The sequence below is a fragment of the Sceloporus occidentalis genome, unplaced genomic scaffold, assembly GCF_023333645.1.
Source record: "Sceloporus occidentalis isolate IW3139 unplaced genomic scaffold, rSceOcc1.0.p SCAF_1, whole genome shotgun sequence".
NCBI classification, from domain to species: domain Eukaryota; kingdom Metazoa; phylum Chordata; class Lepidosauria; order Squamata; family Phrynosomatidae; genus Sceloporus; species Sceloporus occidentalis.
The window spans coordinates 305201494-305224561 of record NW_028316981.1 but is presented as its reverse complement, the minus strand read 5'-3'; the positions used below and the strand labels follow the sequence as shown (position 1 = coordinate 305224561).

The following is a 23068-nucleotide window of genomic DNA, read 5'->3' as shown; positions in this document are numbered from 1 at the left end:
TGAAATTCAACATGGAGTAATGTAAGGTACTAAGCAGAGTCTGAATGGCCTTCTGTCGGGGATGCTTTGATTTGGATTTCCTGCATGGTAGGGGGTTGGACTGGATGGCCCTTGCGGTCTCTTCCAACTCTATGATTCTATGATTCTATCACTGTTATGAATGCTGATTGTGTATGAATTTTACACTTAAATCACACAGTATCCCTGCTAAAAAGGTGTTATGCAACAGAGAAGTAAGCTATAATTTAAATGTTGCTCTCTCTTGCTTCTTCCAGAACACCAAGGTGGCTTGCATGGCTTTCATACACACCTGCGTTTACAATGTTCATCCTCTAAACTTGTCATCCCCACAACCCAGCAGTCACCTTTTGACAGTAAACTAGGACTAATTTGTCACACCAAAAGGATTACAAAGAAGGGAGAAATGGATGGAATTGAAGATTGAAAGGAAGGAGGGCATTTCCATCTTCTAACTGAAACACTAATAATTAATTGTGAATTTTCACATTTATATGTGCGTAGGTTTAAATATACGGGAATAAATATATTAGATAAGACTGTATGTCACAAGAGAGATGGTGATGAAATTTGAAGCATGGCTATCATCATGTTTGCAAAGTGTGCTCTCAAATGTTGTCTCTTCATTGTTCAAATACCCCGTTGGGACAGAAATATCCTGGGTAATGGAAAAAGGCAGCATAGTGCTATTAATTGGAAGAGCAACCATCTGCTTTGGGTTTGTTGCTTGTAATCCTGTTGATCAGTTTAAATTGGCATTTTGTGGGGACAGACCTAAACTACACATGCAGAATGGCGTGTGGATGATGGCATTGTGATTCAGCAAAGATACTTGTGTGGTGCTAATGTTTCATGGAACGGATTTCATAACTTCCCAACTATTCTGAATGTTAATGCCAGTGGGATATTTGCCCATAATTGCAGAGATGCACAAAGCAGTAAATTATCCTGTGATTGACTAAATCAGTTTATTTATCAGGATTCTAGAATAGCTGGTATTGAATAGAGGGAAGACATTTAAAGAAAAGAGTTTTCTGTTTCACACAAACAAGTAACATTTTAAAACTTTGATTTTTAAAATACCATGTCTGAAATGCCCGTTAGTGTTAATATTACAACTGGTGAGTTATAGCCAGCTCTTTGTATCCACAGATTTTTTTATCCATGGATTTAAGCATGCATATTTTGAAAAGATGTTTAAAATGTAAAAATTCCAAAAAGCAAACCTTTATTTTTCCATTTATATAAGGGACACCAATTTACTCTGCCATTGTATTCAATGGGACTTGAGCATCCACAGATTTTGTTACCCATGGGCATCCTGGAAGCAAACTCCAGTAGATACCAAGGATCCACTGTATAATGGATTTCCGCTGATATTAGTCTACTGATGACATTATATAGTTTCATAACTATATTTGGGCTAAAATTAATAACATTTCAGGGTTGACATCTCTTGATTATGTGGGATACATGCTGTCTTTTTAAAAGCTAACTCTGGGTTTACAGTTTCTTCCTGCTGCCTAAATTAAGGTTGATACAGTGATTTTCCCCAATCACATTTTTAAAATTTAAATCAGATTTCTTTTGAGGTAGATTTAAAAAACGTGCATGATTAATTTAAAAGCTAAATCTTATCACAAAACCTAACCTACTTTTACAGTCCCATAAAAATGATAGAGCATGAAAATTCTTATAGAATCATAGAACCATAGAGTTGGAAGAGACCACAAGGGCCATCCAGTCCAACCCCATTCTGCCATGCAGGAAATCTCAATTAAAGCATCCCCAACAGATGTCCATCCAGCCTCTGTTTAAAGACCTCTAAGGAAGGAGATGCCACTACAGTCTGAGGAAGAGTGATCCAGTGTCGAACAGCCGTTACTGTCAGATAGTTCCTCCTAATGTTGAGGTGGAATCTCTTATCCTGGAGCTTGCATCCATTGCTCCAGGTCCTAGTCTCTGGAGCAGCAGAAAACTCCAGAAAAGCCCTCCTCCCGACCACCATCTTGAGGGGGAGAGAAGCAGGCCAGCAACAGCAGGCCTCTGCCTGCAAAGAAGACAAGCCCTCCTCCTGACCACCATCTTGCTTGTCTTTATTGCATGTTGTTCGGTTTTTATTGGTTTTGTGAGGTTGTTTTTATGATGTGTAAGTTTTTAAATGGTTCTGTGAACCGCTTTGATCACCTCGGAAAAGCGGTATAAAAATAAAACATATTATTATTATTATTATTATTATTATTATTATTATTATTATTAAAACAAGCCCACTGGTTACTTCTCTACAGGATAAAAAAGAAGCATTGTTAAGCACCCTTTGGGTTCGATCATGTAACAGTTACCTTGTCTAGCCCACATTTTACAAGCATGTTCACAAGAATGTCATGGGGAACCTTGTCAGAGGCCTTACTGAAATCTAGATATACTATATCCACAGCATTCCCTTCATCTACCAAGCTGGTAATTTTATATATATAAAAAAAGGGATTAGATTTGTCTGGCATGACTTGTTTCTCTGAAACCCAGTTGACTCTTTGTGATTATGGAATTGCCTTCCAGATGTTCACACACTCTCTGTTTAATGATCTGCTCAAGAATCTTTCCTGGTTATTTCTGTTTTGTCTGTGAATAAAAATGATAGCATGCATATGGAAAATTTGATTTTCTGTACGCTTGAGATCTATTTGTAGGTGTCTTAAATTAAAAATTGAAAGTTTACTTTTTCTTAAAGCAAGGAGAAGTGTGCACTGGCTGAGTGGTCTTTGGGTGCCCAGTTTAAAATAAATATTTTTATTTGGAATAAACTTTCCTGAACTCCTGTCTACTTCATTAGTTACATAATTTAAGTAGAGTTGGCAGATGCACAACAGCTGGTGTTGGAAGGTGGGATGTGAGGGGAAATCCAGAAAGTAGCAATAAATGATGATCTTAATGGTACCATTTTAACTGATATTGAGAGGAGATAATGACAGTCACTGTGCATGAATAGATTAACACCTGTGATGTGATAAAATACCTTTATCCAAGTAGAGTTAACCTTTAAAGTGATCTCTTTAAAGTGGTCAACAGGGGAAAGATATAGAGGACCAGAGGGGATGGAAGTACAAAAATTGCTGGAACAATTACTTTAAAACCAGCAAAAGATGATGATAAGTAAATCCACATAGATGAGCTGATTTAACACAGAGTTGAGAGATAAAAAGCCTTTGTTCCTTAGTTTACATAGGAGATAGCATTGTTATTAGTGTAGTATGGTGGTTTAAGTGCTGGACTGGACTGTGACTCTGGAGACCAGGGCTTGAATCCCAACTCAGCTATGGAAACCCACTGGATGACTTTGAGTAAGTCATACACTCTCAGAGGAAGGCAAAGGCAAATCCTCTTTGACTAAATCCTGACAAGACACTGTGAGAGGTTTGCCTTAGGGTTGCCAAAAGGTGGAGATGATACAAGAACAGGAGTGTTTCCAGAGTAGACAGGTTGAAAGCGTTCACATCAGCGTCTCCCACAGCGTCTGATTCCTGTATCTGTATTGCTGTTATAAGGCATATTGCGGGTCAGTAATTTTTTTAACTCGAATGCCTACCTGTTTGCAGGTATGAACATACCATCCAGAGCCTGAGAGAAGTGGAATTGCCCAAAATGACCTCAGATCACTGATAAGTAGTTGGAGCTGGGAACCTCAGGTGATGGCAAATGCCTAAATTTATTTTTAGCCCTGACTAGAATAGACACATTGACTACATTAGATGTTTCTATGTGTTGACTTACCATTTGACAGTTGACTGAATGGGCCTCCTTTAGTTGGGAGACTAACCAACAGGATGCCAGCCAAGGAGTGTCTTGTTACCTGTTTGGAGTTTCTCCTGTAGGAGATTGTTTCTGGGTGCATGGGTCATCCTGTTGATCTGTTTATTGAGTGGGCTTTCTAGCCTTCCAGGAACCATAATCGGAAAGGAAAACTTTTACAACAAACAGTCATGCTATCATACAGTGGTTGTGGATTTTGAGGACCCTTTGTTGCTGTGGTAAAGATAACTATATTTTGAATGTTGGTGTCAGTTGCATAAAACTGTGTCATTTTTATGATCGCTTTTGCCAAGTTTGCATTAAAACCGTGTTCAGCTATTCTTTTAATAAAATTTTGTATTTAATGCAAACTTTGTTGGACAGTTAGCAGAGATGCTAGTTAGACTTCAGAGATTAATTCACCTGTGTGATTTGTCTCTTTAAATCAGGGGTGGCTAAGCTTCAGGGGTCAGCTTTCCCCTGGGACCTACTTGGGCTTCACCAGCACCCCAAAATAAAAAAAAGCACAGAAATATGACCTCTGCCTTTGTAAACCTAGGGGAGGATTAAAATGTGTGTGTGTGTGTGTGTGTGTGTGTGTGTGTGAGAGAGAGAGAGAGAGAGAGAGAGAGAGAGAGAGATTGCGCCACTTGTTTTAATGGAGAATCACAGCTTTTAGAAGTTTCCAGAAGGGTCAGTTCTCCTTTTTAGATATTTGCTTTTTCAGCAGGACCATTCAAAGGCATTCTGGACAGGACTCAGGGTCTGCAGACCCAGCTGTGAGAGAACATGTGCAGGACGTGGAAAACATGTAGCTATCTCCGCTTGAAATCTGACCTATTAAAATTACTGTGATTTTCTAAGTGAGTCAAGTCCAGAGAGTAAAGTAAGGGATCTGCTTTCATATTGTTGTTAAGCTATAGAATGCACCAGGTTTCTAGGATAAAACGATAGAATACAACTATTTTTTTAAAATACTCCAAGAGAGGAAAGTGAAACACATCTGACAAATAACGCTTATGGGAAGATTCATACATAGCTAAAGGAGAATACATGGATGTTTCCATACTTTTTATGGTCAATCCTCTAACAGCTTTGCTCTTTTGCTTTCTTCTAGGTGTGCCTCGGACACAGTCTCTAGCCCATTGGCTGGTAGACATACTTAGTCTGGAAGGACAAACTCTACCAAATGGACAGTATGTCTATTACGAACACACCAACAAGTAATGATGCTTGTTTGAGCATTGTTCACAGTTTGATGTGTCATCGACAAGGAGGGGAGAGTGAAACATTTGCAAAGCGAGCCATTGAAAGCTTGGTAAAAAAACTAAAGGAGAAAAAAGATGAATTGGATTCTTTGATTACAGCTATAACTACAAATGGGGCTCATCCTAGCAAATGCGTTACAATTCAGAGAACATTGGATGGAAGGCTTCAGGTTAGTAAAAGCACATCTGATATCTTGATATTCTTCATCAGCAGAAAGGATAGGTCCATACAGAAGGTGAGAGAATAGTGTCACATATAATTGATCAGAAAACATGCAGGCGTAGCTGTGTTGGCCATTTAACAAATACAAGCAAAAATCCATCAGTGATACCTTTATTGGCCAACTGAAGTGCACAATATATTTGTTGTACTTTCAAAGCTTGCAACAAGTATATTGTGCATTTTGGTTGGCCATTAAAGGTATCACTGATAGATTTTTGTTTATATAATTCAACAGTGAGGCAGTCAGTGGAGATGAACGTAGAACTTGTGGATGGGGTTGGGTTCCTGCCATCTCATAGGATATAAAATGTAATATTTGTTCACATCCTAGTAATTGTCTTTAATTATTTTTAGGATGTGATCTCTTTCTCCTGTGCTCCCCATTCCTTCCTCCCATCCCCAATTTCATTTGAATTTTTCATGATTTTCAATCTTTTAGGTGGCTGGTCGTAAGGGTTTTCCTCATGTAATTTATGCACGGCTATGGAGGTGGCCTGATCTTCACAAAAACGAACTCAAACATGTCAAATACTGCCAGTATGCTTTTGACTTGAAATGTGACAGTGTGTGCGTAAACCCATATCATTATGAGCGTGTTGTATCACCTGGTATTGGTAAGTATGTTTCTGATACTGTATAGATTGGGGTGGTAGTTGTGTGCCCCTCCAGATGTTGAACTGCCAGCATCCCTAACCTTTGGCTGTTCTAGTTGAGGCTGCTGAGAATTATGGTCCAACAACACCTGGAGAGAAACAACAACACCTGGTAGAGATTACAGAATTTGTGGCCAATTGCTTGTCCCAACTAGAATAGCTCCATTCAATGGATGGAATTTTATGTAAGTGTTGACTTACCATTTGCTGGTTGATTTAGTGGGTTTGCTTTATTTAGAACTAGCAGCTGGATTTAGGCCAAAGACGGGGCAGGAAGTTACGTTTAATAACACAGATTCTCCATTCATTGACATGGGAGGTCTTTCATATTTGTGGCATAGGATTGGGCAAGGAAGCATCCTTTCAGAGCTGTCTTAGGTTGTAGAGTCTGCCAGTTGAGCATGCAAGGGAGTGGCTTGTTCAGCAGCTGCTCTTCGCTTTTTTCTGTTCCTTGTGCAGGAAGGAAACAAAAAGAATGTTTTGGATGGCAGGAGCAAGGTTGGAACACACACACAACATTAGTTTCCCTTCTTCCTGAAAGGTCTCACCCCCCCCCCATTGCCCTCAAATGCCCTCTAGAGAAGAAGGGGAGTATTCTTCATGTTTTTGAACCTTCCTGGGGCCCTAGAGGGCATTGGAGAAAGTCAAGAAAAAAGCCTAAGGAAAAATGCCCCCTGTTGATGCCTGCAGTCAGGAGCCACGTTAAAAGAGGAGGGGGGGGAGGGATGATAAATGAACCTGTTGAATGTGACCCAGTTTAGGAGAACCCTGTGGGTAATGTCATGATAAGTACTATTATCTTTTACTTTCACCTACTCTTCCAGTATTCCAGGCTTGAATTCTTACTCTGAATCAAACATATCTGCATCATTGCTCTGATGATGTGCAATCTTTGTATGTAGCATCCTTCTCAGAAGAAAAAAATCTGAGAATACACAATATACAATTATCCCACACAATCTTAACATACATAAATGACATTACCATACCCCCCTAGGTCCCTCCCCCTGCAGGACAATTGACATTAGACACATACAAGTGACAAACAAACATCAATTAAGACATGTCTATCACCAACACAAATAATGACTTCCTGGAGTCTACTGCTATCTTCCTATCTTTATAAAGAAAATTTGGTAATTTGATTCATTTTCATAAGCTCATCAAAGAAACTAACTTACTACTTTTGTATTAAATATTTACTTCCTAAAATAGTTATTAGGGTCTTCCTATACCAACAGAGAATATCAGAACCAGATATATGACTAAGAAAGTGTTTTGATTTGAAGATTTTCATATCTTTTCATTCTCTTGCTTGAGTGGTAACTCCTTCTATTATAGAATAGAAAAACAAAGGGATTAATAAACATAGATTATACTAAATAATAACTAATCCAAAATGCATTTGAAATTTTTTTCTTTTTCCCAGAAAGTAAGAAGAGGATTCCAAATTTTAAAAAAAGAAGAAAAAATCTGAGAGGATTACTCACTAACCCCTCCACTTTCTCATTATCTTTACTGTTTCAATGTCATTCCTACAGAAGATGAAGGGATTAGTCATCCCACTTCATTTCTTCTGAAGATCCCATCCACTTGCAGCAGACACCTGCTTAAAAGCAGTCCTGGTGATAGTTCTGTCATCAAGACTGTCACAGAGTACACCTCTAAATTAGTGGTTCTTAAGCTATCTCGTGTACAAAGGAGATTTTTTTTCCATTGTGCTAGGGACTCAAAGCTTATTAATTCTATATTGTTATCATGTTTGTAGAATTTTGTAGAACTTCCTATGGACTGAGAGCCATTGGTTTGTAGACTGACAACAGTCTATGGACTGTTAGTGTTTCAGTCCAGGACAGGCAAAAGTTTCATTCTGTTCCAGTTGATCAAAAGGCAGAAGACAAGATGAAATGGGGCATAGGTTCTGTTTAATGGATGGAGATACAAAGAACAGCATGGCAGCTTTAAAATAATGTTTGGGAAGGGTAAATCATATTTCAGAAGATGAATTTTGTAAAAACTGAGGCCCTTTTCTTAGCATGTCAGTAAATTAACATCTCTAGACATATGCCTGATAACCTTTTCACATTTGTGGCTAATGCATAAATTGGTTGTATGTCACCGTGTCTGCATATGGCAGCGGTTTTGTTTTACCATCCAAACATTTGATTAAGAAAAGAGGAACTTCTTTCAGTGGAGGAGGTCTTTTCATTATCAAATCTGATGACGTAGTGGATTATTTACAGAAGTGTGGGCCATAGCATGCAAGATAGATAGTGCTGCTCAAATCCACCCATTTTGTCTTCAACAGCAATCTTGGTGGTGATGATTTTTGACCAATTGAACATCAGGGTCCAATGTAGTCTTTTTTTTTAAAAAAAGTCTTCATTGTGTTTAGCACAGTTGCAATGTTCCTTTAAACCAGAAGTGGGCAACTGTGAAAAGTTAGGCGGCTGCACTTCCCACAATACCTACTCCCAAAAAACAAAACAAACAAACAAAAACAATTCATTTTCTTTCAGAGTCTTTTCCAAAAGCCTTTAGGACACATGAGTACAGTCTCACCATGTTTTGGGGCTTTTCTGGACCCTTAGAGGGCATTCTGAGGCCCCTCTAAAAATGTTTTTGAAAGAATTTGCAAAAAAATTGTTTTGACTCCTCGGCAGCCTGGGGGGAGCCTCCAAAAGCGGCGGAAATGCCTTTCACATCCCTAGAGGTAATTTTGAAGAAAATTTTAACCCCTGGGGAGGCCACAAACACAGTCCTTGGGAGGCCACTCTTTGTCCAGGGTTTTAAACAATATAAGTACCATTCTGTTCCTTGAAGGAAACAGTTTCAGAGGCGTTTTGTTCCCTGACCTGTGTTTCTTGCATGACAGATACAGAACTGAGAAGCATGTGGTGAGGCACACTACTGAGCATACACACTGCAGGTGAGGGTGATGTTACCCCCAAAACTCTTAGCCTGATGGCTAAAATGTTCCTCTATGCAGGCACAAGACTCAAATGTGTGAGTTCACAGACAGCTATTAATAGAAAAACCAAAGGGGGAAAAAAACACCACACAGTTAGAAATACCAAATCTATTATTACTGGTTTTTAAACTAGTCTAATTATTTGTGTTCTTTCTCTTTAAAGATCTTTCAGGATTGACACTGCAAAGTTCTGGTAAGCTATGCATGAAGCTCTATGAAATATTTTTTCTTCGAAAAAATAGTTTCCCCTAAGGAGGGTGCCTCTAATTTAAATCACCTAGAAAACATTGCTAGGAAAGTCTTTTTCAGCTTTTAGCAAAGAGAAAACATTCAGGGGTAGCTGTGTTGGCCATTTAACAAATGCAAACAAAAATCCACCAGTGATATTGGCCAGCCGAAATGCACAATATACTTGTTGCAAGCTTTCGAAGCGCCATGGGCTTCTTCATCAGGCAAGATGTTACAAACCAAACAAGAGAGGGAAAAACAATTGGCGATGTTAGTCAGATCAAGGGTAAAACTTGGACGCTCCTTCAGTGTGTGTATGGCAAGAGAGACTGGCACTGAGCCTTTTCTTCATCCTTTCTGCCTGGGTGGAAGGGGGACTCTTAAACAAACAGCAATATCAATCAGTCACCCAGGACTCTTTCTGCTTGGCTCTTTCTTGCTAAACTCCTCTCTGCATGGCATGGGGAAATCTGAAAGAGCTGCTATCACATTTACACAGTGACATGTACATAGGTCAACCTGGGATTTTGAAGTCAATTTTTGGGCATAAATTATTAGACTTATAGACGGGTGTATGCGGTAAAATGGTTCTCTTTTTGGCTATGTGGAACAAGCAAACAATTATTGTTCCTGCTTTTTTATAGGGCCCTGAATAGAACAGTTACTGTATTAATGTATTTCATCAATTAATAATAATCTTTCTAATTTAGATCTTTTATTTTCTTATAGCACCCTCAAGCATGCTGGTGAAGGATGAATATGTTCACGAATTTGAGGGACAGCCATCACTCTCAACTGCTGAAGGTCATTCAGTTCAGACTATCCAGCATCCACCAAGTAACAGGGCATCTACTGAAACTTATAACACCCCAGCCATGCTGGCTCCTTCTGAGTCTAGTACTACCAGCACTACCAACTTTCCCAACATTCCTGTTGCTTCCACAAGTAAGATAGCACTGAGTCTTTGAAATATTTCAGTAGTCATTTCAGGTTCTTTAAAAACTTAACAAAATGAACAGTTGTTACTGAGGCCTGGGACAGACTGCCCAAAAAGGGCGGCCTGCCTGCTGCCTTTTTTCCTCTGGAGGGAAGCAGCAGCTGCCAAACCGCACAGCTTCCCTGCGAAGGAAAAAGAACCCAAGAAAAGTGGGTTCTATTTAACAGGCCCGTAGCTAGGCCTTTAGGGGCCCTGGGGCAGAAAGTACATTCGGGGCCCCTATATTTTTTCATGTTCGAACATACTGTATGGTCATGTGTGTGTTTTACTATACATTGGCAGTTAGTGATGAAACAAGTCATGCCAGACAAACCTGATCTCTTTTCTTGATAAAACTGCCAGCTTGGTAGATGAAGGGAATGCTGTGGATATAGTATATCTTGATTTCAGTAAGGCCTTTGACAAAATTTCCCATCACGTTCTTGCAAACAAGCTTGTAAAATGTGGGCTAGACAATGTAACTGTTACATGTATTTGTAATTGGTTGCCCGTCCGAACCCAAAGGGTGCTCAGCAATGGCTCCTTTTCATCCTGGAGAGAAGTGACCAGTGGGGTCCCACAGGGCTCTGTCCTGGGGCCAGTATTATTCAACATCTTTATCAATGACTTGGATGAAAGAATTGGGAGCATACTTATCAAATTTGCAGATGACACCAAATTAGAGGGATAGCTAATACCCCAGAGGACAGGACCAAAATTCAAAATTACCTGAATAGACTAGAAAGCTGGGCCAAAGCTAACAAAATGAATTTCAGCATGGAGAAATGTAAGGTACTGCACTTAGGGCGGAAAAATCAAATGCACAGATATAAGATGGGCGACACCTGGCTTAACAAGACTACATGTGAAAGGGATCTGGGAGTCCAAGTAGACCATAAGTTGAACATGAGTGAACAGTGCGATGCGGCAGCTAAAAAGGCCAATGCAATTTTAGGCTGCATCAATAAAAGTATAGTGTCTAGATCAAGGGAAGTAATAGTGCCACTCTATTCTGCTCTGGTCAGGCCCCACCTGGAATATTGTGTCCAGTTCTGGGCACCACAATTTAAAAAGGACATTGAGAAACTGGAGCGTGTCCAAAGGAGGGTGACTAAAATGGTGAAGGGTCTGGAAACCATGCCCTATGAGGAACGACTTAGGGAGCTTGGGATGTTTAGCCTGGTCCACTTTTCAAGAACTTTGCCCAATGTTGTGAGAGATACCGAGGCCTTTTAAAAGTTACCACACAGGAAACTCTCCGAAATCAACCTGAATGTGGAGATCCACCCCAACAGTGCGTTAAAAAGAGTATACACTTGCCCCTCCATATTCGCTAGGGTTAGGGGCATAAGACCCCGGTGAATGTGGAAAAACCACAAATAACACCACCATGTTTTGACCTGAGAGGACACCTCTCTAGGAATCTCTAGGTCCTCCAATGCAATTCTGTGGTCAATGTCCGACAGACACTGACCATAGAATTGCACTGGAGGAGCTACAATTGCCTAGAGGAGTGTCCTCTCTAGGAATCTCTAGGTCTTTCAGTGCAACTTTTAGTTAAAATTCACCATAGAGTTGCACTGGAAGACTTAGAGATTCCTAGAGAGAACACTTTATCTATTGATCCTCTTCAGACATGTTTTTTTAAAATAAATAAATGAGTAGAACACATTCAACAAATCCGTGAATAATCAAATCCACAAATATCAAAGCCGCAAATATGGAGGGATGAGTGTGTGTGTATTATACACACACACACACACAAGGCTCTAAAACAGATAGATAGATAGATAGATAGATAGATAGATAGATAGATAGATAGATAATAATTGGAGAGAGGTGGGGGAAAGGATCAGGAGAGGCATCCTTTTGATCACCTTTGGATGCATCCACACTGGAGAAATAACCCGGCTTGGCCCTGCTTTAACTCTTTTTATAGCTCACGGCTATGGAATTCTGGGAGTTGGAGTATGAGAGTTTGAGTACAGGAAACTCCAACTCCCAGAATTCCATAACCTTGAGCCAGAAAAAGAGTTAAAGCGGGGCCAATAACTGGGTTATTTCCCCAGGTTTGAAGTGAGCAGCAGCCCTTGCTGTGTGGGGCGCTGCTTTCCGGGAGTCAAGAAGGAAAGAAAAAGTGGGGAAATGGAGGGAAGGAGGGGAGAGATGGAGGGAAGGGAGGATCGGAGCATTTAAAACAACAACAGCCCAACAGGAAGAGGGGGGAGGAGATTGTTGGTGTGTGTTTGCGTGTGTAGGGGTGTGTGTGTGTGTGTGTGTGTGTGTGTGTGTGTGTGATCTGACTTCCTCCTTCGTCTGGAAGGCAGAGAGGCAAGCACACATTGTTCCCAACCCACAACAACATGAACCACACCACCAAGAAAACCTGAGGAAGGGTGGCAGGAGAAACAGGAGACACCAGTGGATGAGAAGGAGCACAAGAGGAGAAAAGGGGGGAACAAGAAGAAGAAGAAGAAGACAAGTGAGCTTCCCGGCCAAGAAGACTGAGATGCATTTGCGAGGGCGGGTGGTGCGGGGCCCCCTTTGGCTGGAGGCCCCAAGGCAATGCCCCGCGTGCCCCACGCTAGCTATGGGCCTGCTTTTTAAGCCGCAGGGGCTGTGTAACGAGTGCGGATGCCATGCGGCGCTTACGTCACAATGGCAGTGCCTGTGTACACAGGGTGCCACCATTGTTATGCCGCCTGTACATTCTAGGGTTAGGGACCGTGTGGTGGCCGTGCGGTCCCTAAGCCTAGAATCGGTGCTGGTACGCTGCTTTATGGCGGTATGTACCGCATCAAAGGCCCGATTTAAATGGGCCTTTGCGCCACCCCTGTCACGTGCTAGGGGTTGGCCGAGGACGTAGCCGCCATTTTGACGCGACGGACGCATAGCCGAACGTCCCGGCACCTTTGTGACGCCGCAAGTGTGCCATTGGTGCCACAAGAAGAACCCTCTTTTTGCAGGTTCTTTTTGTTCCACGATGGAACCATGCGGTTTGTCCACTGCGGCTCCCTCTCAGAGCAAACCAGGGTGGCAGGAAACCGCCCTTTTTGGGCGGTCTGTATCCTGCCATAGTTACTCTAAATGACACATTGTAACTATTAATGTTCAGCTGAATAAGACTTTCAAAGGGATTTATAAAGATTAATGATAAGTTTGAGCCTGTTTTTAGGGTTGTAGTCTAAAAGATACATCAGAAAAGAAGATGAGTTGTGTTGGAGGGGGACAGAAGCTTAGCCATTATTGATTTTACAAGTGGTCTTTCTGGGCAGGCTAAAGCAAACTCCTTTCTGGCTAATGTATGGAATCAGTTTGGTCTCTGCCATGACATTCTTCCTGGAAAGCAGGGGTTGCAGACACACTCCCAGTGGCCCTTGGCTCTTTGACAGTGGTTGTAGTTAGTAAATATGTAAAGTACTGTGGAGCTGGAGCCAAAACGTAATGGCAGTGAGGTGGGGCAGTACACAGTTTTGGTCAGCTCAGCCATTAGATTGATATTCAGGTGGATTCCATTAATATTATTCAAGTTTCTCAGTAGATAAGACCCCCACAGCCTTTAGTTTGGGTTATGCTCCTCCCACTCACTCCAATAGGCAGGAAGTAAAAAAAGAGAGACCTTCTGGTGACCCCACGTGGATGGAGCTAACCCTAGAAGGCCAGTCTTGTCCTGCCTATCACTCCAGTAGGATGTGTTTGCTGTTGCTCTGCAACTTCTTCACTACAGCCACTCCATTCCTTTTCCTTGTCTTTGTTTCTCTTGCTGTCTTGGAAGCATGAAGAAAGACTTAATATGGCAAGGGCTCCCAGGATTGGAGAAAGGTCTTGGCTTTACCGATGACCCTTCCTCTCCTCCAAAGCTGCTCCCCTTTCATGTTGGGAGCACATGAGATTTCTGCAAACAGCTTTACAGCACATGGGAGCCGTGGGAACAGATGGTGAGGGGTATCCCATTCATGTCTCTATTTTTCCATATCACCTCTGCCCAGCCCGTTTAGGGCCAGTGATCAGTGAGGAAACTGGCCAGAAGTTATGGAAACTTCCCTTCTCAGCATCCTTAAAGATGCATGCATCCTTAAAATTAGTAGTAGGTAGCTGATTAATGTTGCTGGCATTTTATTCCTGGAGTTGTGCAAGTGATGTGATTGTGAAAGACATCTAAATTTAGAAATGTAAAAGCAGATAGGCAATGGCAAAAATAGATAGTACAGGGTTGTGTGGAGTAGTGAAGAACTTCCTGCATGATTTGTGTTTCCCACATAACAGTTTGTGGCTATACAGTGCAGTTTCATTGCTTAGTTATTTTTGCATTAAGGAGGTCTATTAGTAAGGAAATTTCTGACTACAGATGTTTTGTTTTATAGGTCTTATGACTGACAGTGTGGTGTAGCGGTTTGAGAGTTGGACTATGATACTAGAAACCATGGTTTGATTCCCACTCATCTTGGAAAACCTATTGGGCGTCCTTGGCATATCACAGAGGAGGGCAAAGGCAAACCCCCTTTGAAGGTCTATTGTCAAGAAAACCCTGTGATAGTGTCACCTTAGTATTGTCACAAGTTGGAAACGACTTGAAGGAATACACCAACATGACTGTTCTGTACCAAATCATAGCAATAGCTTTTGAAAACTCCCTCTCACAAGCAGAAGAGTAGTGATGTTTTATTTTTCTAACAAAGTGGTCATTTATTTTTAAAGGCAGAGATTAAATGTTTTGCTTTCTGCCAGGTCAACCCACCAGTATGTTGCCAGGTAGCCACACTGATGGACTCTTACAGATTGCTTCAGGACCTCAGCCAGGAACGCAGCAGAATGGCTTTACAGCTCAGCCAGCTACTTACCACCACAGTAAGTGCATATTAATTTCAGTCTTCAGTGCATTATTATCATCATAATTGTCATCACCCTCCTGCCTTTTCTAGTCTGGGACTTAAAGCAGCATACAAAGCTTTAAAAAGATACAGCTAAAAAAAATCACATCATACAAGTTAAAAAATATAATTAATCTAACAATGGAATCCAAAGCCCTTAAAAGCATGACCATTAAAAAGAAAAACATAAACTGTACAGCATTTATTATGCAGGGGTAGCTGTGTGGGCCATTTAGTAAATTCAAACAAAATTCCACCAAACAGTGATACCTTTATTGGCAAACCAAAATGCACAATATACTTGTTGCAAGCTGTTGAAGCTCCATTGGCTTCTTCACCAGGCAAGATGTTATATACCAAACAGGAGAAAAATATTAGTAAGATGCCTGCATTTTGTTGTTTCTGTCCTTAGTTAAGATGGTATGGGGACAGTATCTATAGCAGGCTGGCCCCTCCTCCTCTGGTCATGTGTCAGATGGGCAAAATCCAGGAAATTAAAAGTCCATATCAACAAGGACTCATTTTTTGTCTCCATTTCTGTGAGGCCAGAGGCCTCTTTGTAGGCAGTGGATTCCTCCAGAAGTCTCCATATTTTTGCATCAGGAACATTTTGGTAGGTGTAGAGGTAAAACGTTGCAATTGAGTCCAAATTAGAAGAAAAAAAAAATAGCTTTACCCTGGTTGAAGGTCCCAGTCCTCAGGCATTTAGTTAAATGTCATCATAATTTGTGATGTGAAGGGCAAATGTAGACAAAATAATGAGCTTGTTTTCTACTGTTCTGGGGGGTAAGACTCAAAGTAAAGGATTCTGATTTCAAGAAAGGCAATGACGTAAAATGATGAAGAGATTCCAGGTGGTAAGATCAATTCAGTAGTGGACCTTTAACAGTGGACGAATGCTGTGCCAGGGATTATACTCAAGACCCTTGGGAATCCTTCCAGCTCTACAATTCCATGGTTTTAATTTTGTAGACAGTATAACAAAAATAAACCACAGAAAGTTAAAGTAAAATAATTTTTTGAACCATTTTGAAACTGTAGCAGACTATGCATACAACAAATTTACAGTGATTAATGCTAAGGATTAAAAACTTCTAAAATCACAAAATGCAAAAGGAGCCTGTGGCTCCCTCCTGTCCTTTTTCATGCCTTCAATCTGTCCGACAGGCCTTCCTCCTGCTACACATCTTTCCTTCTCATGCCTTTCAAATTACTGTATGCTTCTTGTTGTTAGCTGCTCTCAAGTCAACTTTGACTCATGGCAACCCTCTGTATAAGAATCTCCAAGCGCCCCTCCCTCCAAATCCTACACTTCTTTGCTTTGGTCTAATATATTCAGGCCCATGACCTCCCCGATTGAGTCTATTCATCAGGCTTGTGGTCTTTCTCTCTTTCTGCTGCCTTCTACCTTTTCTAGCATTATTGTTTTTTCCAGTTATTCATGCCTTCTCATGATGTGATGAAAGTTTGACAGCCTCCATTTGATCATCTTGGCTTGCAGGGAGAATTCAAGCTTGATCTGTTCAAGGACCTATTTGTTTGCCTTTTTGACTGTCCACAGTATTCTCAGCACTCTCCTCCAGGACCGTATCTCAAATGAGTTGATTTTCTTTTTATCTGCTTTTTTCACTGTCCAGTAGTCACATCCATACATGTGGATGTTTTTAACTTCAGTCGTATATCTTTACTGTTTAGGATCTTGTCTAGTTCTTTCATCACTGTCCTTCCCATTCCTAATCTTCTGTATGCTAGAAGTGTAAAAGGTGGGGGAAGTCTAGTTTGGGGCTACTTCGTGAGGCCCCAACCCAGAAGGGGCATGGGTGTTTCACTTGGGGGAAGCTGCTAAGAAACAGTGGCCCAAAGCTCAGAGGTGCCATGCAGCAGCCCTGGCCACACTGTGGAAGAGGTCCTGGCCCAGTGGGAGGCAATGGGAGACAGAATGGCTGGGCAAGGTTGGGACTGATGCCAGCCAGAATGGGACCAGTGATGCCTCTCTCACACTCTCTGCTGCTAGTAAACTCACATACATGCATACACACAATGCCCCTTTTTGGCTACTATGCTCACCAGGCCTTTTTATATATCATGAGACTGTTCTTGTGCCTCAGAAGAGGGATACACAAGGAGCGTGCTCTTTCAATAGGCAGCAAGAGCTCACAAAACAGGGGACCTCTCATTGAATTAATGGAACTTGTCCTTAATTGGAAAGTGTCAAAAAAGAGATTTGTTGGAGAGCGAGACATCAAAGGGTGGGGCCTGCCTTTACCTGCCATAATTGAACCAAGAATATAGTCTGCGCTGGTGGTGGGACTCATAGCCCTCCAGAGGCCGCAGGTTGCCTACCCCTGCTGTAGAGCAACGTGATTCTCACTTTGGTGTATACAGTAGTAACGTTTTCAGTTCAGTAGGTGTAATGGGTGCAAAGGAGTCCAGAGGGAAGGAGTGGAGAACTGAGGTGGATTCTGTCACCAGGGACTACACAAAAGGCACAAATGTCAATAAGAAATAAACGCATAACTGAAAGTAGCTAGAAGTCCAGTTCTGTTTTTAAAAACCAGATATGTTCAATTTTAAATGATATAGGGAGGAGGCTATGTATATATACCATATATACTTGTGTATAGGTTGAATTTTTTTTGGCAAAAAATTGACCCAAAAAACCTGGGTTGACCTACCACAGGTCAATGTGGTATCTCTGTCTGCTGTGGCACTACTTCTGACTTTTTATAGTGCCTGCTTGAAAAAATGGTGGTGGTAATGGTTCATTAGCGCTTCTCTGCCACAGTGGGAAGAGGAAGAGGGGGTTGACATTTCTTTTAGGCTCTCCCTAAATTTAAGATTAAGATCTCACCATAGTTTGCCCCAGGAGAACCTTAAAAAACCCTGACTCTCTCCACTATCCCCATTGTGGGAGTGGCTCTTTGGTGCCATTGGCCCGTTACAAACGGGCCTTTTAGTACGGAGTCAGTCCCGTACTAGGGTTAGGAAGGTGCGGTGCTTCTGCACCCCCCTAACCCTAGTACGGACTGAGTCCGTACAAAATGGCGGCGCCCCATCTACATGGGGGCCGCCATGACGACGTCACGACCGTGCCGCCTCTATATGGGGCGGCTCGGATGTGACATCGCTCCGCGCCAGGGCGCTTAGTGCGCCCTTTGCGCAGAGCAAGAAGGAGCTCCGTTTCGGAGCTCCTTCCTGGTTTGTGCTGCTGGGCGCAGCCTTCACACGGCTGCACCCAGTGACGCAAGGGAGAAAGGGGCCAACTCCTCCCCGCCGCCGCAGGGTGTCCTTGGGGCTTGAAGCCCCAAGGACACCTCTTTCCAGGCTGCAGGGAAGCGGCCTTTTGCAGCTTCCCCGCAGCCTGGAAAGCGGTGGGTCGGGGCCTCAGCGGCTGCCATTCTGGCCACTGAGCCCCTGATACCCCGGGGAAAGGGGCGGGTACAGGCCGCTGCTTTTCGGCGGTCTGTAACGCACCATTTTCTCTTTGGGTGTTTTGTTTTGCAGAGGAAGGAGTAAACATGGTGAAAAAGAGGGCAGGAGAAGGGGCTTGGGTGAATGAGCTTGGCTGATTTCACTGTCATGAATGAGAATTTCCCTTCTTCTTCCTTCTCAGTTTGCGCTTTCTAGTTCGAAGAGCAAGGTTTCTGCAATGTCAGCTCTTCTCTGCAATCTCCCTCCCCCAAAAGAAAAAACCCAGAGCAGATAAACCTGCCCTTTGTCCACCTCCCCTTTCCTTGAGACATCTTCTTGTTCATGCTAGTCAAATCAGCCAAGCTGGCTCACTTGAACCATTGCCCACTACTTCTGCCCTTTTTGAATGTCTGGTGGGCAAATGGTGGCAAGGCAGTTTCACTGCTCTAGTTTTGTTTGTTTATTCTGCAAATGGAAGGAGAGAGGGAAGTTGTTGTTGCTGGGCTACTCAGAACACCCACTCCTACCCCATACCACATTCTACTCCAACACACATCAGTTGGCTGGCAAGAAGAACACATTCATTTATTTTCTTTGCTGTAATTTTTTATATTGCTGTCTTGCCAAATGATAATTGTAGAAAATCAGCATTAAAAATCCTCATAACATCTAGAAGGAGGGGGGCTCCTGTATCTTTAATGGTTGTGTAGAGGAGAAGATTTCAGCAGGTGTTGCTTATCATGCAACTAGGCAACAAATTACAGGTGCAAAAATTATCTTCTCCACACAACCAGTAGTTTTGACACTGGCAACCCTATAAATATCAATATATAAATGTGATTGCTAAATACAGTAACAATATTGTTAAAAACAACTCCCACTGCTCTTAAGGGAGCAAAGTAGCTCTACAGTGTAAAAGCCTTTCAACCTGGTCAGTGGTAGTGAAGTTGGCAGATGCAAGGCATTAATATTATAGATAGAATAATTTGCTGTTTCATATGCACCCTGTATGGATCACTAGATATTATTATTATTATTATTATTATTATTATTATTATTATTAAGCTTTATTTATATAGCACTGTAGATTTACACAGCGTTGTACATACAATCTTTTTAATTAGATATGTTACCCAAAGTGACGAAAACAACTATAGTGGTCTCAGCAGCTCCACATTCTCTCTCAGGATGTGTCCTCTGGGAAATGTCCTCCACCAGGAAGGCACAATAAAGCCTGTCCTGTGGTTTGTTGAGTAAAACTGTATGGAATACCACAAGCTAAGAGGCACAGCGCTTCTATTTGTAGAATACCCAGGCTTCCTTTTGTGTTGGCCCAGCAGATGAAGGCCTTCCTTGGAGATAGAGTACACATGTCTTGAGTTACTATTCAATCCAGGGAAGTCTCCCACCAACAATGCCTGCTTCCAAATGACAACAGTGGAAGTGAGGAAGCAGCAATACAGTACAGAGGCCAAGTTGATGGGAAGAAGGGGGGGGGAACACTCACCGGCTCTGCAAAATGTTCCAGTTGCTTTGCTTGTTATCTGAAGGGTATGAATAGTCAAATGAAGGCCTTCCTTTTAGATGAGAACACAGCTGGCTTGAGTTATCAGCCTGAGGGAGGCTCGCACTCCTGCTGCCAAGGTCAGTGTTCTCCTCACAGCAGAAAAAGTAGCAGTGTTAACCAAAGTGGTTAAAAAATGTATACCTGCTGACCTGACCTGCAAGATACTTTTGGTGCTTTATCCTCGCTACAGTAAGTAAATGGTGTTGTTTGTATTTAGGGTTTTTTTTCCTGTTTTAAGCAGATGAGGAATATCCTAAAAAATTGAGCTGATCAGATTTTCTTTCTTTCTTTTTTAAAGATAGTACAACAACTTGGACTGGTAGTCGAACAGCAGCTTATACACCTACCATCCCTCACCATCAGAATGGACATCTTCAGCATCATCCACCTATGCCCCATCCTGGACATTACTGTAAGCACTCATATACTACCCCATTGATACATGCTTTGTGTAGGAAGAGGATGATTGTTAGTTGTAGGTCAGTTGCTTGCTCTTTATCTCACTGTAACTTATTCTGTGGCAGGAAATGGTATAGCTCCATGTGGGACACTCCAAACTCTAGAGAAAATATAGGGTATAAATGTATTTTTTACAAAAGAAGAATACTTCATGTTTGTTTGAGGTGAGGTAGGGATGCCATTTTTTTTTCTGGTAAGAAAGTTGTGGGTCCTGCATAAAAACAGCTTTTTGACAAATAGGCAGTGCCTTAAGTATTTGGGCAGTCTTTATACTGAGTCTGATTTTGTCTGTTGTAGATGACACACATATGCAAAGTATTAATTTTTGCTGTGTTGCTTAGGTACAGTAACAATTTACATATAGTAATAATTCAAATCAGATTGTTTTTTTTTAACAGAATGTAAGAAGTTGTGAGGACAGTGGATAAATAACATGACTTTTAATTTTTTTTAAAGGGCCAGTTCATAATGAGCTTGCATTCCAGCCGCCTATATCAAATCATCCTGGTAAGTACTGTTTTAGGTAAATGGCTCTTGTTTTTATATATGGTAATTGTTTCAACTTGTGCACTATTTATGCCCCCTTTTAAAAATTCTTACATCACTTATTTGATATGTGGGCCATCTCTTAACAACTCAATGGTGTGTTTTTCAAAGAACTTGAAAAAAATGTTTAAGTGGTGTTACAGAAACTCCAGGCTGCTGATGAGATAAAATAATTGGGACCTCTCCATCCTGCCTGTACAAACATGTGTACAGCAGCAGACTTTTTAAAAGTACTTAACTGGTGCCGGGGTAGATTTTTATAAAGCCTGATTTCTCTCAGGAAGTTGGAAATTTGTCTTGGGTCTGAAAAATCTAATTATAATCATCTGGAGAAATGATGGTGTGTAGCTTAGTATGATGGGTAATCCTCCCCTATCCAAATTGCAGAGCAGTTAACTTGTAGAAGCTTTCAATGTATTTCCCTAGTGAAATAAAGAGGATGAGAGATATTTGTGGACAGGGAAATGGTGTCGAAAGTAATTCCTTACATTCTTTCTCTGCTGCTTGTTCTGTGCTCTACCTTGTTGTTCTCCACCACCCCCCATCTTAATTTTTAGCCCCAGAGTATTGGTGCTCAATTGCCTATTTTGAGATGGATGTTCAAGTTGGTGAAACATTCAAAGTCCCTTCAAGCTGTCCAATTGTTACTGTGGATGGATATGTAGATCCTTCAGGAGGGGACCGCTTTTGCCTTGGTCAGCTGTCCAATGTTCATAGAACAGAAGCCATTGAAAGAGCAAGGTATGTTTTGGGCCCTGGTATGTTTTTCTCCTGGTTTGGGGATGTTGACTTGGTTGCTTTTTACTGTACCTTCTTCCGTTTTAGTGGACAGAAATGTCATTACTTACATCCAAACTTTAGTGATACTCTTGCCTCCTAAGGTTTTTTTTTTCCTTCTGGGAGAATGTGCCAAACATTTGGTCCAGCATTATAAAGTCCATTTCTTAAGCAATTGTAGATCTTAATTGGTGAGTAAATGCAGTTGGAACCAGCCATTACCCACTAGTTCTCCAAATGAATGAATGAACGAATGATTGTAAAGTGCAGTGGGCCCAGATGAGTTGTGTAAAGCTGGGTAGGTTGCCCTGTGAAATAATGCTCTTTATGAAAGGGCTGTATGAATGCAGAAGTGTCTCATCTATTAAACTTTATGGAAACTGATGTTTGGAGTCAATCACTAGAAGACTGTGTGAAGTAAAGAAAAGGCTTTATTAGAGAAGTACGTATGTTAAGAGAGGAAAGATGGGATCTGCAGCCTGGTGACAGAATTGAGAGAAAGAAAGGTACCTGGAAAGAAGTGAAGTCAAGACTTGAGAGTGCCAGTCTGTAGGTGAAGCATGAGCGGAAAATATAAAGAGAAAACACCAGGCAGCCAAACTATATATTTCTACCTCCATGGCCCCTGTAGGTATGTGTGCAAACATGGTTCTGTGTTCTTTCACTTCCAACAGGAGTATCATTGAATAAACCTAACCTGTTTTTATAATTATCTGAGTGTATTTGAGGTTTTGGAGTGAAAGCAGAGGAAGAATTGCAGGGTCTCTACATTGTGACATAGATATTGTTTGGACATGCTATTTGAAAAGTTAATGTTACTATTTACATTATTTTTACTTTAATGTATGTTCATGATGATCATTGCTAATGTATTATTTGTGAGATGTGTGTGGTGTTTCTTGTCATCAGTACATTAGTGAATTGATTTGAAAAACATGAAAACTCAAAATGCACCATTTTTTTTAATTTGGTGGAAGATGAGTGTGAGTTAGAGGTCTCTCGGAAGAAGTGAGGGAGACAGAAAAACTTTCCATTCAGATAGCACTTAGGGCTGTGAGCTGCTAATCTTAGACCCCATACAGACAGGCCAAAATAGAGCTGCTTTGGGTCACTTTGGAGGTTTTAAATGATGCATGCATCCTAAGAGTCTGGAAGCCACGCCAAAGCCACACTCCATTTGGAGTGGCTTCCAGACTCTTAGGACGCATGCGTCATTTAAACAGCATACCTCCAAAGTGACCCAAAGCAGCTTTATTTTGGCCTGTCTGTATGGGGCCTTAGTAAACATACATGGTGAAGTGCAGTACTGAC

The 23068-nt window shown here is 41.5% G+C and overlaps 1 protein-coding gene across 4 annotated transcripts in view; it reads left to right on the top strand.

Moving 5' to 3' along the window:
- Positions 1 to 23068, top strand: part of SMAD4 (SMAD family member 4) — a 57188-nt gene that overhangs the window by 19572 nt on the left and 14548 nt on the right. For 2 of the 4 annotated variants that reach the window (XM_089497397.1, XM_089497398.1), the window contains exons 2-10: positions 3615 to 3704; positions 4925 to 5245; positions 5738 to 5912; positions 9086 to 9115; positions 9880 to 10095; positions 14855 to 14974; positions 20274 to 20387; positions 20891 to 20941; positions 21538 to 21721. In XM_089497397.1, the coding sequence (XP_089353523.1) occupies positions 4997 to 5245; positions 5738 to 5912; positions 9086 to 9115; positions 9880 to 10095; positions 14855 to 14974; positions 20274 to 20387; positions 20891 to 20941; positions 21538 to 21721 (1139 nt within the window). In that variant the 5' untranslated portion in view covers positions 3615 to 3704; positions 4925 to 4996. The remainder of the gene's footprint in view (positions 1 to 3614; positions 3705 to 4924; positions 5246 to 5737; positions 5913 to 9085; positions 9116 to 9879; positions 10096 to 14854; positions 14975 to 20273; positions 20388 to 20890; positions 20942 to 21537; positions 21722 to 23068) is intronic. The other 2 variants (XM_089497399.1, XM_089497400.1) reach the window with 1 other exon arrangement.